This window comes from Eleginops maclovinus, chromosome 18 (assembly GCF_036324505.1).
Source record: "Eleginops maclovinus isolate JMC-PN-2008 ecotype Puerto Natales chromosome 18, JC_Emac_rtc_rv5, whole genome shotgun sequence".
Classification (NCBI taxonomy): domain Eukaryota; kingdom Metazoa; phylum Chordata; class Actinopteri; order Perciformes; family Eleginopidae; genus Eleginops; species Eleginops maclovinus.
This window is the reverse complement of record NC_086366.1, coordinates 21,544,373-21,561,836: the sequence shown is the minus strand read 5'-3', so window position 1 is coordinate 21,561,836 and position 17,464 is coordinate 21,544,373. Positions and strand designations below refer to the sequence as shown.

Below are 17,464 nucleotides of genomic sequence, written 5' to 3'. Positions count from 1 at the left end.
ATTTTTCGGCTAGCCAGCATTTCCCTGTGAATGACACAGTGCGTTGACTCACATTCAGGTGCAACCTCCTTTACCCGAGAAGTTAAACCAGAAAGCCGTCCGGTCATAGCAGCAGCTCCGTCCGTGCATATGCCCACACAAAAGGACCAATTTAGTTTTCCTGATATGTAATCATCCAGAGACTTGAATAGTTCTGCGGCTGTGGTGTTGGTTGGCAACAATAGTGCACATAACATATCCTCCTGCACATCCTCCTGATATATATATCGCACATAAACAAGTAGTGTCGCCTTGTTATCAACATCAGTAGACTCGTCAACCTGGATTGCGTACCAAGGTGACTTATTAATCCTCTCCAACAACTGCTCCTCAATATCCTCTGCGATATTCTCAATTCGCCTAGTGATGGTGCTGGCTGAAAGAGGAACCTGTGCTATCTTTTTAACTGCAGCCTCTCCTAGAAGTTCACGGCAAATGTCTTTAGCGGCGGGCTCAATTCTTCACCAATAGTAAAAGGTTTCTTCGCCTTAGCAATAAAATTAGCCACTAAGTATGATGCTCTCAGTGCACTCACATTTGTTGATGTGGTGGCCATCAGTAATTGCTTCTGCCCTTCTTGTTCACGTTTTTTTCTTTCAAAAAACTCCAAAGGCTTGTCGTTTAATGCAGGGTGCTTGGTCTCCAGGTGCCGAAGCAGTTTTGAAGGCTTCATTGACTCATTTGCCAGCTTGTCGCCACATATTACACAGAGCGGGCTCGGCGCATGAGAATCACCTGTAGGGATAAACCCGTATTTTAAGTAGGACTCCTGATGTTGTCTTTTAAATGCAGATTTACTTTTCTTGGAAGTCGTAGGCTCTTCTTCTGTCTCTTCATTGGGCCTTTTCCCCTTTCCAAAGAAGCTTGCCAAAGATGTTTGTTTTTTACTCATTTTTGCTATTTTGTCGGTTTAATTTTCGCGGTAACGGCTGGTGACGTATCACGTGACCGAGACCTGTCAAGAGGCACAGACGCATGCGCCATTCCGCCAGAAGTCACTTTTCAAAATAAAACATATTTAGACTGATAATCAATAAAGAAAAATTCAAACGTTGTGCGGCCCGAAATGGCATATGCATGTATTCTTTCATCACGGATATACATTCGTTGCACAGTAAACACACCGGTTTATTACTTGTTGCGGCTGGCATAAATAAATATTGTCAGTTCATTCATTCTGGAATTGGCGATTCTCCGAATCAACTTTACGTTTCTTTGGCTTGGAGAGAGACATCTTGAAGCTGTTGTTAGTTCAAGGACTGCCTCTGTGGCCTGCGAACCTTCCAGACGCATTTGATGAGTCCCGTTATTCTGCCTGCTGCGCTCTGAGCCGCAGGCAAAATAAGCTGAGTTTTGCATGAGGACTGTAATTTGCCTGCGGCTCAGAGCGCAGCAGGCAAAACAACGGGCCTCATTCAAATGAATGGAGAAACCTGCGTTTTCGCCGCATCGCCGGATTTAGTGTGATTCAGACATTAGTGCTATTTATGCTATTACACATCTGCCATTTCGATTTGCAGGCAACCTCTTGTGGGCCAGAAAAAAGTTCAGAAGGGCTGGATTCGGCCCGCGGGCCGCTAGTTGAATAGACCTGCATGTATAAGCTACTTCATTGTCTATTGTACTCCAAATTGGACCATCATTAACACCATAATGTATTAAAGATATTCAAAATTACTCAATGAAACCATAAACTCATAAAGAATATGTTTACCGAATTATTGAATCAAGTGAGAAGTAGGGTCATTTTCTCATAGGCTTCTATGCAATCAAATTTTGTTTTTGCAACTAGTGGAGTCTCCTCCTGCAGGCCATTTATAAAATAGCAGGTTTCAATCACTTCACATTGACCCAGGGGTTGCTTATTGGTACCTACATTAGCTTGAGGCTACTTTCGCAGGTTATTATAATATATTAGTTAAAGGGCAAAACTATATTATTTGTGTGGTTTTTTTTGTGATAATTTCATGTCATTTCCTGCTTTTCTCTTGTGTTTCATGGTTCAGTCAACAAAGGAGAGTTGTCTGTACCGCTTCGTCAGGTTACAGACCTGGCACCTTTTGCCCAAGTGGTAGTTTATACTGTGATGCCCAATGGGGAGCTTGTGGCTGATAGCAGGGACTTCCCAATCAGGCTCTGCCTCAATAACAAGGTATTCAACTGCATGATTTTAGGTCTTTACCGTATGTCTTTCGGTCTTTGCTTCTATTGGGCTGTCAAATTAATGTTTCCCGACCTCGGTGTCTTCTCTGCAGGTGTCTCTGAAGTTCTCCTCTCTCCAGGCACTTCCAGCAGAGAAGACCACGCTCAGCCTCCAGGCTCACCCAGGCTCTATGTGCTCCATAAGAGCCATCGACCAAAGCGTACTCCTTCTGCAGCAGGAGCAGGAACTCACTGTTGACTCGGTATGAAACCATATCATGTAAAAGTCTTTACGAACACCTGACCGTGATGTTTTTAAGGCTCAAAACCAGGCATTGATTTAAAAGGAGCGAGAAGTTAAAATAATATAGGTACAAAACAAGGATTATCATTACGAATCATATGGTTGCACAACCAAATGCAGTTGTAGCTTAGTCCATCACGCCATCACAGATGGGAAACCTGAGGGAACAGAGAGAGAAAAAACGTAGAAATGTTAGCAAACATTGTACTAGTAACGTTGAGTTTGCTTCCTCTTAATTCTGGGGTACACTCTGTCCTATGGGATGCCCGTCAAGTGCAATAGTATGGTATTGGATGCTACTATAGCCAATGAAATATCTGGTGAGTTGATCTGTTTGTCCTTGATCTGACTTTAAGTCATTCTGACACACTCGACACAATAGGTAATTGCAATGACTTTCTTTAAAAGATAAGGTTCAGATCAGTCCTTTTCATTTCTCAGTTAACTGTTTTTAAAAAAATGTTATGCAGAGCTGTCATTATTGACACTTTACAGTGGGGATGTCCAAACGTTTTTCACCAAGTGCCACATACAGATAAACATAGGAAGGAGCTGCGTGATGTATATTGCCTTTAGAGGTTAAGTCATAACAAAATCAATCTAATGTAGGTAAATTATTCTTGATACTTGAATATGCTTTAAGAAACATCACAGCTCTCCATAGGGTTTCATTTATTTGTTGGCAGCTCGTTCCTGAACACAGAAGCCTCAGATTGCTTATAATAATGGGGGTTATGAAGGGTCTATTTTAAGCTTGTTATGCAAATAAGTTATTGGGCCTTCATCAACTAAGATTTATTAGAAAATGTTTTCAACTTTAAATGACGGAATTTATTTGATATTGGGCTTATTAACACATGAAGTAAGTTTTAAGAGCACAAGTTTCATCTGTAGGCCATATTCCATTGTACTTATACAATTAACTGAAGGCCGATTCAAAATGGATAATGGGCCACAAGAAATTGAGAGTTGGAACTTGGAATTACAAGTGAACTTTGAGTTTGGAATATGGATTTTGAACCTGGACTTGGAACCTTGAATTTGAAATTAGCCAAGCAGTACAGCTGTTCTTTGCTTCCATACTGCAGGTCTTTTCCATCATTAGTTTTATTTTTTTAAAGAAGATTTAAACGTCCCCTATTATGCAAAATGCACTTATTTTGTACAAAAATATGTGATCCTGGTGTGTAAGTAGACTCACAAAGTTTCAGTAAATACAACCCTCTCTCTTTTCCTCCTTACCCACATCTCTATTGTGTATATACACTGCCTGGCCAAAAAAAGGTCACACTCTAATATTCGTTGGACCGCCTTTAGGTTTGATTACGGCACGCATTCGCTGTGGCATCGTTTCCACAAGCTTCTGCTATATCACAAAATGTATTTCTGTCCAGAGTTGCATACATTTTTCGCCAAGATCTTGTATTGATGACGGGAGATTCGAACCACTGCGCAAAGTGTTCTCCAGCACATCGCAAAGACTCTCAATCGGGTTCAGGTCTGGGCTCTGTGGTGGCCAATCCATGTGTGAAAATGATGTCTCATGCTCCCTGAACCACTCTTTCACAATTTGAGCCCGATGGATCCTGGCATTGTCATCTTGGAACATGCCCGTGCCATCAGGGAAGAAAAAATCCATTGATGGAATAACCTGGTCATTCAGTATTTCAGGTAGTCAGCTGACCTCATTCTTTGGGCACATAACGTTGTTGAACCTAGACCAGACCAACTGCAGCCACCCCAGATCATACCACTGCCCCCACAGGCTTGTACAGTAGGCAATAGGCATGATCACTTCAGCCGCCTCTCTTCTTACCCTGATGCACCCATCACTCTGGAACAGGGTACATCTGGACTCATCAGACCACATTACCTTCTTCCATCGCTTCAGAGTCCAATCTTTACGCTCCTGTGGCAAATTGAAGCCGTTTTTTCCGGTTAGCCTCACTGACAAGTGGTTTTCTTACGGCTACAAAGCTGTTTAGTCCCAATCCCTTGAGTTCCCTTCACATTGTGCATGTGGAAATGCTCTTACTTTTAAACATAGCCGTGAGTTCTACTGATGTTTTTCTACGATTTTATTTCACCAAACGTTTAAATGATCGCGATCACGATCATTCAAGATTTTTTTCCGACCACATTCCTTCCTGGAAGAGGATGTTTCCCCACTGTCCTTCCAGTTTTTAATAATGCGTTGGACAGTTCTTAACCCAATTTTAGTAGTTTCAGCAATCTCCTTAGAAGTTTTTTCTGCTTGATGCATGCCAATAATTTGACCAATGGTAGGCTCTTACCTATTTGCTTAGTTTAATCCAGGTGGTGACCTTTTTTTTTGGCCGGGCAGTGTATAATGACACTGTTCTAATGGTAAACACTGAGAAAATAAGTGTTTCAGAAATAATGCTTGATGTGGTTTTGAACATAATATGGCGTTTAATCACAGCAGTATTTAGCTGAGTATCTTCTCCCGGTAGAAAACTTTCACAGAGGAGAGATAGCTGCATGACGCTCCCAAGGGGCGTGGCCAGCTTCAGCTCAGCTCATATTTAAAGCGACAGTCACAGAATCAGCACTTCAGGAACAGGGCTGAAATAGAGGGGGATGAGGCATGCTACAATGGATGATCTGTTTGGTATTTTGAGCAAAACACTTCACAGACAAGTTTTGTATAGATATTGCCGTACAATATATTGTTCAAATAAAGCATAATAGGAGACCTTGAACATGTTGATGTTGACTTGTTTTTTTGCAGGTGTACAGCCTGATGCCTGTGCAGAAGCTCTCAGGATACAACTATGAGGTTGAAGATGTTAAGCCCGATCCCTGCTTGCATCTGCTAGAGCCACAACCTGAAATTGAGATTCTAGAACCAGAACCAGAACCCGAACCTGAACTGGAGCTTGCAGTTGACGTAGAGCCAGCTAGTCGAGCAAAGCGCTCGATGTACTTTCCAGAGGACGATCAGAAGAATGACGTCTACAACATTTTCAAAGTGATACATTTTTATTGGTTTTAAATAATAGATATTGAGATTGACCATATAACATTCATTTTTAAAGATAAAATGTATCCTTTTGTCATTTCTGTCAGGGTCATTTAAAACTGTGTTTGTCAGTAGTGACCAAATCATATACAATATATGACTTCATATTTTGATGTTTTATAATCTCTCTATTTCCCCCTTTCTAGGAAATAGGGATCAAAATTGTGACCAACTCCGATATAAGAAAACCTTATGACTGCCGTTGGAGGGACTTTAGCATCGGTAGTATGTTTTTATAGTTTGTTACTGATATTTTCCATTTTTATTTATTACACTATTACAGCACTGATTCTTGAGACAAGGTACAAAACAAGTTTTAAATATTTGCTTGTTTTTAAATACAACCCTTAATTGAATGTAGTGTATTTATTACACAAAGGACTGAGCCAACAAACCAGGTAAGGTCACAGCTTTTTTATTAAAACACTTTTATGTAAAATGGACATTTATTCACTTCATAACTTGATTTTGTCAACTCCGTCAGACACATCAAAAACACGCTGTTTTAATTAAACTAATTCAAAAAGAGTTTTTAAGTATGTGATGACTAAGGGATAATGGGGGAAAAGAACACCCGCTGAACTGCGACAGCAACTTTACGGCAGCACCGACCGAGGTTTTCTGTAACTGTTTGAGTCCGTTCACAGTTTCTGATCCACTAACAAGTCCAAATAAAATACAATAAATTACATACTGATAGATAGATAAGTACTTTATTGATCCCAATTTGGGAAAATTGTACTGTATAGTCCTATTCGGAATTTTATACCATTTTGAAAAATCCAATTATGAAATAATTTAGTTGTGTACATTCATTTTTAATATTAAGTGAATATAATCCATAATCTAAGGCAAAACATGTCATTCTTTTGTGTGTGTGTATATACACACACACAGCTGCGGAAAAAATTAAGAGACCACACATTTTCTCTTGTTCAATTATTTATACGTATGTCTTTGAGTTAAATTAATTTGTATTTTATTTTATTGTATTCTATAAACTACTGACAATTGTTTTCTGTGTTGGAATTCAACAGACACTGGACTGGCTGCATAGATAAAGATTTAGGAAAATGTGGAGTAGTCTCTTAATTTTTTCCGCGGCTGTGTGTGTGTATATGTATATATGTGTATATATATATATCTCTTTATCTCTCTCTATAGAGAGAGAGAGAGAGAGAGCGATTACTTTTATGTAGTGCCAATGTCATTTTAGCATTACTTTTATTTCATATTTACATTTTAATGAACACTTTTTTTTGGCAGATTTCCTCTCCTCTACAGGTTAAGTATGTGTTTTGGCATACAGACGCCCACATTTTGAGAATACACAGGGTTTTTTTAGATGTAACTTTTAAAATACTTTTAAACAAAAACAAGACTGTTTAATGTAGGACCTGTTTTCTCCCTTATCTCAATCAACAGAATTATTGATGGAAGACTCTTTTGAAGAGGTCAAAACGAACAAGAAGGCTATTAGAACATACTTCCCTGAGACCTGGATCTGGGAACTTGTTTCTGTTGGGTAAGTTTGGTTGTTTAACTAGATTGTTGTTTTTTATTTGTGTGTTCCTAGAGCTAGGCCTTTCGGTTCCAATGGCCTACAACATGATGCCACAAAGTTCAGGCGCTGTCGTGAGAGTCAAAGAGGAGCAGAAACAACAGACCCTCAGGACATTCTTCCCTGAAACCTGGATCTGGGACCTAGTTTCTGTGGGGTAATAATAACCTATATATGAATAGGAAGAAAACATTAAACTTTTGTGACTTTTAAACACTTGTGTGAGCAAAAACATTAAGTTTCTCAATATTGGCGTTATATAATAAACAAGTTATTTTTGTGTTGAAAGGAAATCAATGGTCATGATTAACCCTCACATTTTCTGTCTATATAGTTTTAAAAAACCAGTCCATGACCCCCATATATTAAGTAAAACATTATGTTAAACTGAAAACAAACGGCAAATTGTTATGATTTAGAATCTGCCAAGAATTAACTTTACACCTGGTTATAAATCCCAGGTATGTTTTTCCATAAAATGAATCAAGAATGAACAAAGTGGTAAAATTGAAAATGCTTGCCTGTCAATATTTTGCCATCAAAACTGTCAATACTGGCAACGTTACAAATTTGCAACATTGGTTCAATGGAAAGAAATGTGTATATACTGTAGGTCTTTTATTGTGAAAGGTAAGAATAGGAAGAATATATCTGGGCTGCCTTTTTCAAGGTTGCTTTCAGTAATAAAGTTAATACTTTAATACTGAAGTGTACCTTTTTGTGGGACTATGTTTCGTACAAGGTGATTAAAAAATGTAAATAAATTATACATTTTATCACTATGAAGTTAAGATTTAAGATGATGTTGTCTGTCAACCACTTTATAAAAATGGCATGCCAATCCACCCAATAGTTGTTGAGATAATTCAGTAGGGAGAAGACATTCATGATTCCCAGAAGCAACCATGATGATTTATTTTTTATTTGTGTCTAACTGACATTCATGGTGTCCAGTGAAATAAACCTATTGACACTTGTTTGGTGCAGTCATTCATGGTGCCCCTAGGTTGTATCCTAATCCTAACGTTTTTCTTGCGCTGCCGTAGTCATAATTCATATTTATCCATTACTTTGGTTTATGACAAAAAACCTGCAAAACTATGCCCTAGAATTACTTTTCACCTGTGTTTGCTAATTAGCTAATTTTGTACAGACATTTATTCCAAGACAAAGCCTGATATTCCAATTTTGTGTTGCGCTCCAGACAGAGGCTAACATTTGTGTTTTTGACTTAATGTCTTGGCAACTACTGGGTGTTTTTTCAGGATGTTTTGTATTAACTTACTAACTTTGACAATTGATCAATTCTAACTGTGAACCTGGTTAAAATTATACCTGCCTTTTATTAGACATTAGCCATTTAGAATTGACAGTGTGAGCATGTTAGCATGCTAATGATAGCATTTACCTCAAAACACCTCACAGAGCTGCTAGCATAGCGCTAGACCTTTGGTTTTGTTAGAAGTTGTATTCTTGGTCAAGAATGAAGTTTCTTTTCAACCGAATGCAGTATTAAATCCTTTTTAGCTGTACTAAAAAATGTTTACGTTGAAATTAGATGAGCACTTAAATGTTTCATGTGACTATATTTATATTTCTTAAATTCTACTCCATGCTACTTTTTTATCTGACTCTTGCTTGTATGTTTGATCAGAGACAGTGGCTCAGTCAACGTGGAGAAGACAGTCCCTGACACCATCACTAACTGGGCAGCTGGAGCGTTCTGCGTCTCATCCGCGGGCTTCGGCGTAGCGCCCAACACGGGGCTGGTCGCCTTCCAGCCGTTCTTTGTCAGTCTCACCTTGCCCTACTCTGTCATCCGAGGGGAGGTGTTTACACTCAAAGCAACTGTCTTCAACTATCTCTCCAAGTGCATTATGGTGAATATTCAAGCTGTTGCAGATGTAATTTATATACAGTGGGGCAAAAAAGTATTTAGTCAGCCACCAATTGTGCAAGTTCTCCCATTTAAAAAGATGAGAGAGGCCTGTAATTTTTATCATAGGTATACCTCAACTATGAGAGACAGAATGAGAAAAAAAAATCCAGGAAATCACATTGTAGGATTTTTAATGAATTTATTTCAAATTATTGTGGAAAATAAGTATTTGGTCAATAACAAAAGTTCATCTCAATACTTTGTTATATACCCTTTGTTGGCAATGACAGAGGTCAAACGTTTTCTGTAAGTCTTCACAAGGTTTTCACACACTGTTGCTGGTATTTTGGCCCATTCCTCCATGCAGATCTCTTCTAAAGCAGTGATGTTTTGGGGCTGTCGCTGGGCAACACGGACTTTCAACTCCCTCCAAAGATTTTCTATGGGGTTGAGATCTGGAGACTGGCTAGGCCACTCCAGGACCTTGAAATGCTTCTTACGGAGCCACTCCTTCGTTGCCCTGGCGGTGTGTTTGGGATCATTGTCATGCTGAAAGACCCAGCCACGCTTCATCTTCAGTGCCCTTGCTGATGGAAGGAGGTTTTCACTCAAAATCTCACGATACATGGCCCCATTCATTCTTTCCTTTACACGGATCAGTCGTCCTGGTCCCTTTGCAGAAAAACAGCCCCAAAGCATGATGTTTCCACCCCCATGCTTCACAGTAGGTATGGTTTTCTTCGGATGCAACACTGCATTCTTTCTCCTCCAAACACGACGAGTTGAGTTTTTACCAAAAAGTTCTATTTTGGTTTCATCTGACCATATGACATTCTCCCAATCCTCTTCTGGATCATCCAAATGCCCTCTAGCAAACTTCAGACGGGCCTGGACATGTACTGGCTTAAGCAGGGGGACACGTCTGGAACTGCAGGATTTAAGTCCCTGGCGGCGTAGTGTGTTACTGATGGTAGCCTCTGTTACTTTGGTCCCAGCTCTCTGCAGGTCATTCACTAGGTCCCCCCGTGTGGTTCTGGGATTTTTGCTCACCGTTCTTGTGATCATTTTGACCCCACGGGGTGAGATCTTACGTGGAGCCCCAGATCGAGGGAGATTAGCTGGGGTCTTGTATGTCTTCCATTTTCTAATAATTGCTCCCACAGTTGATTTCTTCACACCAAGCTGCTTACCTATTGCAGATTCAGTTTTCCCAGCCTGGTGCAGGTCTACAATTTTGTCTCTGGTCTCCTTTGACAGCTCTTTGGTCTTGGCCATAGTGGAGTTTGGAGTATGACTGTTTGAGGTTGTGGACAGGTGTCTTTTATACTGATAACGAGTTCAAAAAGGTGCCATTAATACAGGTAACGAGTGGAGGACAGAGGAGCCTCTTAAAGAAGAAGTTACAGGTCTGTGAGAGCCAGAAATCTTGCTTGTTTGTAGGTGACCAAATACTTATTTTACAGAGGAATTTATCAATAAATTCATTAAAAATCCTACAATGTGATTTCCTGGATTTTTTTTTTCTCATTCTGTCTCTCATAGTTGAGGTATACCTATGATAAAAATGACAGGCCTCTCTCATCTTTTTAAATGGGAGAACTTGCACAATTGGTGGCTGACTAAATACTTTTTTGCCCCACTGTAAATTGATACACAAGTAGGACTGTGGTAGTCAAATGGTCTCTTTTTATATACGTGTGTTACATGTATTTTATATCTTTTTGTTTCTGATTATGTTTGTCTTTGTTTGTGTATGCAGGTTAATATCAATCTGGCTGATTCAGACCAGTACACCTCCAGAAACTGCGACGGCTGCCAGTACAGTGTATGTTTGTGTGGGGATGAGAGCAGGACCTTCTCATGGATTGTAACCCCATCCACACTAGGTAGAAATTATGCTTGTTTAAGAACATTCCATTTAGAAACATGTACATTTTAATGCCAATCATATAAAAGTCAGTGTCTTCTTTCAAATAATTTGCATAATGTATATTCTTTGGTGGTCTCTGGAAGGATCTCAATGTTTTGACAGGAATTGGCCCTACATTAAACCCCCTGAAAATTCAAGAGAACACTCAAAATTAATATTGACAGTAAATAATCATCTATTGTGAATTCACCGCTTCTTTAAAAAAAACCTCCTGATCACATTTGCCCAAGTGAGCTTTGCTCTTTTAAAACGAGTGAGAAAATCATAGTATTTTGCATTAAATAACATAATTATATGGTCCTAATGTGTAAACCTCAATGCTCTTTTAGGGGCACCTTGGCACTGAGATGTTTTGGCTCTGAATGTAATATCCGTGCAAGACATCAGCTTTCAGCTTTATTAAAAAATTGGCTGACTGCTGGAGATGTTGTTCATTTTAGTCACGGCTTTACCTCCTAATTATGGCAAATAATACTTCCGAGTGGCTGTGTTGCTAATATTATAATGCAATCTTCTCATCTTTATAATTGAATACTGATTGTTTGTTCCGTCAATGCTAAACTTCCACTTTCAGTGACACAGATGAGACAGAACAAGCTAATTAATCTGCATTAAGGGCACTGACAGCTTTTTGCGTCTGCACTGCTGGAAGCAAAGACAGGGGCTTGTTGTTTTACCGCTGCCTGGCCTGAAAGCTGAGGATTTCTATCAGCCTCCATCAGCAGTGATGGAGACGCGGCTCTGATGAATGTCAAATTGCGCTCCTCTAACTCCCCCTTAGAGGAATGCTGACAATCACTTGTACTAACAAGTCAGGTAGTATCTCTGACGAAACACTCCGAAACCTCTCCCTCGGGGGGTGATCTGTACTTGTCCTCCATGTGAAGGATTGTGGGCTGTGAAGGGAGGGAGGGAGGGGGGAGATGGAGCGCTATAATAAGGCAGCAAATGGGGATTAATGAGGGCGAATAACACAAGGAAACTGGGGGAGGAAGGAAAACAGACAGGAGGTGTAGAGGATAATGAGTTGGATTGAAAAGCAGACAGGAAACTGTTTCTGCCTCCGTACACAAAAAGTGACAGGGTGACAGAAAGCGCTAATCAATACGACTGCATATGTGTACACACAGGCCAGGTGAATCTGAAGGTCAGCGCAGAAGCCATGAAGACTGACATACTGTGTGGCAACGAGGTGGCCACTGTCCCCGACATGGGCAGCATTGACACGGTGGTCCGCACCCTGCTGGTGGAGGTCAGTCACTGTCAAACACAACACACCAGAGAAAAAGGTGGCATGAGCAGAAGAGTTGGACTACTGATAGGGACATGTTTACTTGTTCTTTTAACCATCTGAAGCTGCAGACCATGTTTGGTAGTGTGGTTTCATCTGAAGAGCCTTCTCAGAAGAGGCATTTATATACATTTAAAATACTTAATTAATTGTTTTCTTATTACGTACAAAAATGTATTCCCCTGTTGTTATTGGTTACCTGGCTTTGATATGGCCAGTGTTTTTGATGAATGATAGTGGCTGTTATATATATTCCCTGTTTATGGCCCATTGGCAGTTTCTTTCTACTGAAGATATACATTGAAATGTAGTTTATTTAAAGGAACCTTAATATGCTAATTATTTCTTGTAGTTTTTGAGAGAGAGAAAGATCGGATTGGTTACAATGCTTTCCAGTTTTCCTAAGGAATGTCTTCAACTCAATCTTATTCTCTTTGTCTCTGTCTCCAACAGGCTGAAGGAACACCACAGATGGTCAGTCATAACGCTCTCCTCTGTCCTGCAGGTGAGCCCACACACAACCTGTGTATCAGCGTCTGTAATCTGAAGCCTCTGGGTTAACAGCCATCTTGATTATCTCTCATTCTGTCATGGAGACCAGAGTCAGGGTCAAAGGTTGAGTGTGAGGGATGACCGAATGTTATCTGCACCTCATTTATTGTTCAGAAGACCTTTTGTGTTTTTTTGGATCGCAGATGAGTATGTGTGAAATAGTTGTCATTTTTCACCATGTTAGAAAAAAAGCACAAAGGCTGTATACGGTTGATTAACTAAATACACTGACTCAATACAACGCTACTTTGTTAGTGTTAAAAACATTCATCACTAAGAAGCCAGTGGACCCTTTACTTAGCTTAGCGTAGAGACTAGAAATATAGGGAAAATGTTATATGTTGTTTTTAATATTCTTTATTAATCCATTTTTAAGCTGGGAACTGTTTTGTTGTTTAAGCTTATTTCTTTTTTTCTGTTCTTTGTTACCAGAGGGGCCTGTGGAGAAGAAGATTTCCCTTCTGATGCCCGAGATGTTTGTGGCTGGATCAGCCAGGGCCTCTGTTTCTGTACTGGGTCAGTCACACAGTTTCTCTTGTCTTATGTATTACTTTAGTTATCAATACTTGCACCAGCGAATAACTTCTCCTGTATTTTTTATTGTGATGTCAATCAATAAAATAATAATCTTTAAAATGTTTCAAATATTAGTATTTAAAGAAATCCATGACAAACTGGCGAGAGAACTTTGATGTTTTTACTTTATTATGACAAGATTTCTGAATTATTGCCGTGTCATGGAGAGCTCTCCAGTTGGTACTTTATGTGTATCTGGTCCAGGTTCCTCCACTTCCTCTGCCTATTCACTGTCATGCAATTCATGGTAAACTTCCTTGCTGAAAATACAGGTGCAAGTTTGGGTCAAGCTTGGTATTATCATTAATTAGCGTTTTTTTTCAAGGCGCCATGGTTTTCATAATAATCATTGCGTTACCGTTGACAGCTTTAACTTTTCACCGTCCAACCTGTGAAGAATGAATTATGACGGTGTTCTTTTTGTCCTTTTGCTTCTGCAGGTGACCTGATGGGCCGGGCCATGAAGAACCTGGACAAGCTCCTGGCCATGCCGTACGGCTGCGGGGAGCAGAACATGGTGCTGTTTGCGCCCAATATCTTCATCCTGAACTACCTGAAAAGCACTGAGCAGCTGACCAAGGACATTCAGGACAGAGCAACACGCTTCCTAGAGAGCGGTGAGTGCCATCTCTGACAGACAGTGAAAGTGGTAAACAGTTCACAAGGTGTTGCATCGGACAGTAGATCCCTATGTTACATGAATGTCACCTCACATTCATCTTGGAAAAAAATAACGTTCCAAAGTTCTCCCAGTATTATAAATGCTGTGCAGTATTCTGACATCTGATGAGCCTTCAGACTCTTGATGTATTATTTAAAGCAGCAAGCTGGGATTGTATCATCGTCTCACCAGCATGTGAAACAACAGGGCCTCACCAGTGTAGCCCCCAGCACACTTTCTTTTCTTCTTTTTTTTGTCTGTCTGCAAAGGGTTTTTTGTTGTAACTGTGTCTGTGATTGTTGCAGGATATCAGAGGGAGCTTACCTACAAGCACAATGACGGCTCCTACAGCGCCTTCGGGAAGAACGATGAGTCTGGAAATACCTGGTCAGTAAACCTCCTCAACATCAGTAACAACATGATGATTAGGATAGGGATAATGACGTTTAATAGCCCTAACAATTTCTATATTAATGACTGATAGCAAAACTGGTGTAATATCTTAAATAAAGAAGATCTTTAGTGCCTTTTATTGTAATTTATTTTTAGTTAGAATGTAGCACAACACACTGTTTTCTAGCTTAAAAAACACATTGTGTCATATATGAAATTATTAAAAAAGCAAGAGCTCAGTACAAAGAAATAACAACCAGATTCAATAGGTGCAAAATAAATTAGATGAAATATTTAAGAATATGATAAAATGGTTACATAAATAATACAAATGAGTTTGGGCTGAAGTGTCTTTCATTTTGTTATTACATCGATTACATTTTGAGGGAATAGGAAATGTTGGGACAGTGTGTTTGAGAGCCATTTACTGGCATTTAATAAGGAGTGTGGAGTAAAGAGGCCTTTTCTGGGCAGAGTTTCATAGAGCCTATTCATAAAAAAAGGCTACCAGACTGAGGTATGTTTTGTAATTTAAACTGCTATGACAAAATAAAGCATAAAAGATATAATACAAAAGGTAATTATCCAATTGGTTTAAAAACATTTAGATTAAAATCGTTTGAGTGTTTTTGAGTCTAAAATTAAAAGCCAGTTAGGTCGTAAGTAAAGACAAAAAAACCAAATTATTATTTCCTTATTAATGCCCTTGTGCAAATAAAATTCGGTCCAGAAATCCCGCCCACTGTCGCGCTTTCTTACACACCTGGCACTGAAAGTTGAAAACCATAGAAGTATCAAAATAATATGAATAATAGAAAATGTTCATGGTTATATAACTTGACAACTTGCAGTTGCATCAGTGGTTGAAGAAGATTTTAAAAGCTTCTTTCTTTTTTTTTTTTTTTTAGCTTTGCTGTTAAACCGAGTATTTTCAGCTCAAATCTTGCACACTCCCTTTGATGAAAGAACTAAAATGACATGCTAACACAGTGGGAGACACACACACACACACACACACACACACACACACACACGCACACACACACACACACACACAAAGTGAGTCCTTTTTGGCATTTTAAACCAAACATCCTAATAATTTACTTTATGGCTAACCTGCCAGAAAATATTATTTTTGCATTTAATGGGCTTATAGCAGAGTGCCTCCGGGGATTGAACAGACCCTTTTCTGTTTGGAAGGATGCTGGGCAGTTTGGCAGTCAGTGAGTGTGTGTGGGTGTGTGTTTGTAGCAGGAAGTAAGGCTCTCGATTGTTTAATTTCATTAGAATTCCAGAAAGAGATTGGGAGGAATTGTCTAATCAACTTAAAATTGCTCGCTCTATAGTAAGCCCTTTATTAATTATAGATGTATTATAGCTACACTTATCAGTATCTTATATGAACATTGGCTTAAATGGTTGTGTTGTGTTTTCATTACTCTTGGAAATACAGCTGCAGGAGTGTTTTTTGTTTTGTTTTTCGATAATGCAACCACATGCCAATAATCACCTTTACAGTAATAGACAATATAATGTTGTGTTTACAGCTTGCTCTGCTGCCCCCTAGTGTCCAGAAAAAGTATTAATGCATATATTTGTGCACTTTAAATGATAAATATAGAGATAAGCAGTGTTGACCAATACTCTCTAAAGTCATTGTAGGGAAAGACAGAATTCTTAGTACGGTAATGTAATATGTCTATTATTGTGAAAACATTTTCTTGAAGCATTACATCTGAAAGTGAATATTAGAATTAGGCATGTCACATTACCACATTAATGCTCCCTATTAATTTGGAAACTTTTAACGCGCTATTCTTATTAACGCAAATTAGTCGCATTACAAAGTTGGACCTGGACATTGCATTAGCTAGTTTCCGGAAGTTTGCACAGTAGTGGATGTAAGTGAAGGACACGGCCATCACTGTAGGAACCAATGGTGCTCACAGTATGATGGCAGCAGAGAGAATATGCCCTGTGTAGCACACATTATACAGAGTGTGATCACCATGGCTCTCCGTGACGGCAGCTTTGATGACTGTGTTTTAAAGAGTCGGGAAGTGAAAAACCCTCTTACCACTTTGTTTTGCATTTCTTTATTACAACTGTACAAGTAAATACTTGTATTTAAAAAATGTGATTAATCACAGATTATTATTGTGATCACGATGATTACATTTTGAATCGATTGACAGCAATATATAATATGTGAATATTTAACCTTCCATCATTATTCTTGGCTCAGAGGAATAGGATTGTTTTGCTGTGGATGCAGCTCTGGCTCAGAGTCAGAGACGGACGGCTCTTATTTAATTGTCCCAAGGCTGGGTTCATTTCGGGGTAACTGAACACAGGCACACTTGGTTAGATTTGTTTTTTAAGAGTTTGTGTTTGTTTCCTTCCAGGCTGACCTCTTTCGTGATGAAGTCCTTCAGCGGGGCGAAACCGTTCATCTTTGTGGAAGACAGGCACATTCAAGAAGCCAGGAGCTGGCTCTCCAAACTCCAGCAGCCTAACGGCTGCATCAGATCTGTGGGAAAACTCTTCCACAACGGCATGAAGGTGACGCCTGAAACGTGGACATTTTAGATGGGAATATAGGGAATCCTCTGCCTTTAGAGCACTGCTTGGGTGAAATTTTCCTATAAGACATAAACCAGAGAATTAATTCAATGTGAGGAGAAAATTGCATGTTGTCTTTGAGAGCTGTGTGCAGGGAGGGAGGATTGCCTCGGGCCTGCAAGCAAGCAGCACACTCTAAAAGCAGAGGAAATATCCCAAACTAATTATTTCTAGCCAGTCCCTATCCAACTACAACATTTCATGAAGTCAACTAACACCAAAAGCCATGAAAGAAGTGTGTGTTATGGTGGTACCTATGTTTTTTGGAAAGTAGTTTTAATGGATTAAAAGCTCTTACAACAGATCATTCTCAATGTCAGCTGATGACTGTGCACAGATCGCCATTTGTTTACTAAAGGCACTGCATAAATGAAAAGATGCAAACGTAAAACGCTGCAAGAAGCTCAAAACACAACGGAAACTGGGACACATTTGGGACCGGAGCGTTTGTTGACATTCGGGGATTATAAA

At 39.4% G+C, this 17,464-nt stretch overlaps 1 protein-coding gene across 2 annotated transcripts in view; it reads left to right on the top strand.

The window, feature by feature from the left end:
- The window catches only part of LOC134880716 (alpha-2-macroglobulin), a 38,732-nt gene that overhangs the window by 14,270 nt on the left and 6,998 nt on the right, over positions 1-17,464 (top strand). Inside the window, exons 14-26 of one of the 2 annotated variants that reach the window (XM_063907749.1) lie at positions 2,046-2,191; positions 2,295-2,444; positions 5,238-5,477; positions 5,675-5,750; positions 7,105-7,246; positions 8,744-8,969; positions 10,728-10,854; positions 12,029-12,150; positions 12,643-12,694; positions 13,174-13,257; positions 13,758-13,934; positions 14,284-14,365; positions 16,777-16,933. In XM_063907749.1, the coding sequence (XP_063763819.1) occupies positions 2,046-2,191; positions 2,295-2,444; positions 5,238-5,477; positions 5,675-5,750; positions 7,105-7,246; positions 8,744-8,969; positions 10,728-10,854; positions 12,029-12,150; positions 12,643-12,694; positions 13,174-13,257; positions 13,758-13,934; positions 14,284-14,365; positions 16,777-16,933 (1,781 nt within the window). Of the gene's footprint in view, positions 1-2,045; positions 2,192-2,294; positions 2,445-5,237; positions 5,478-5,674; positions 5,751-6,953; positions 7,054-7,104; positions 7,247-8,743; positions 8,970-10,727; positions 10,855-12,028; positions 12,151-12,642; positions 12,695-13,173; positions 13,258-13,757; positions 13,935-14,283; positions 14,366-16,776; positions 16,934-17,464 lie in introns of both variants that reach the window. The other variant, XM_063907750.1, reaches the window with a different exon arrangement.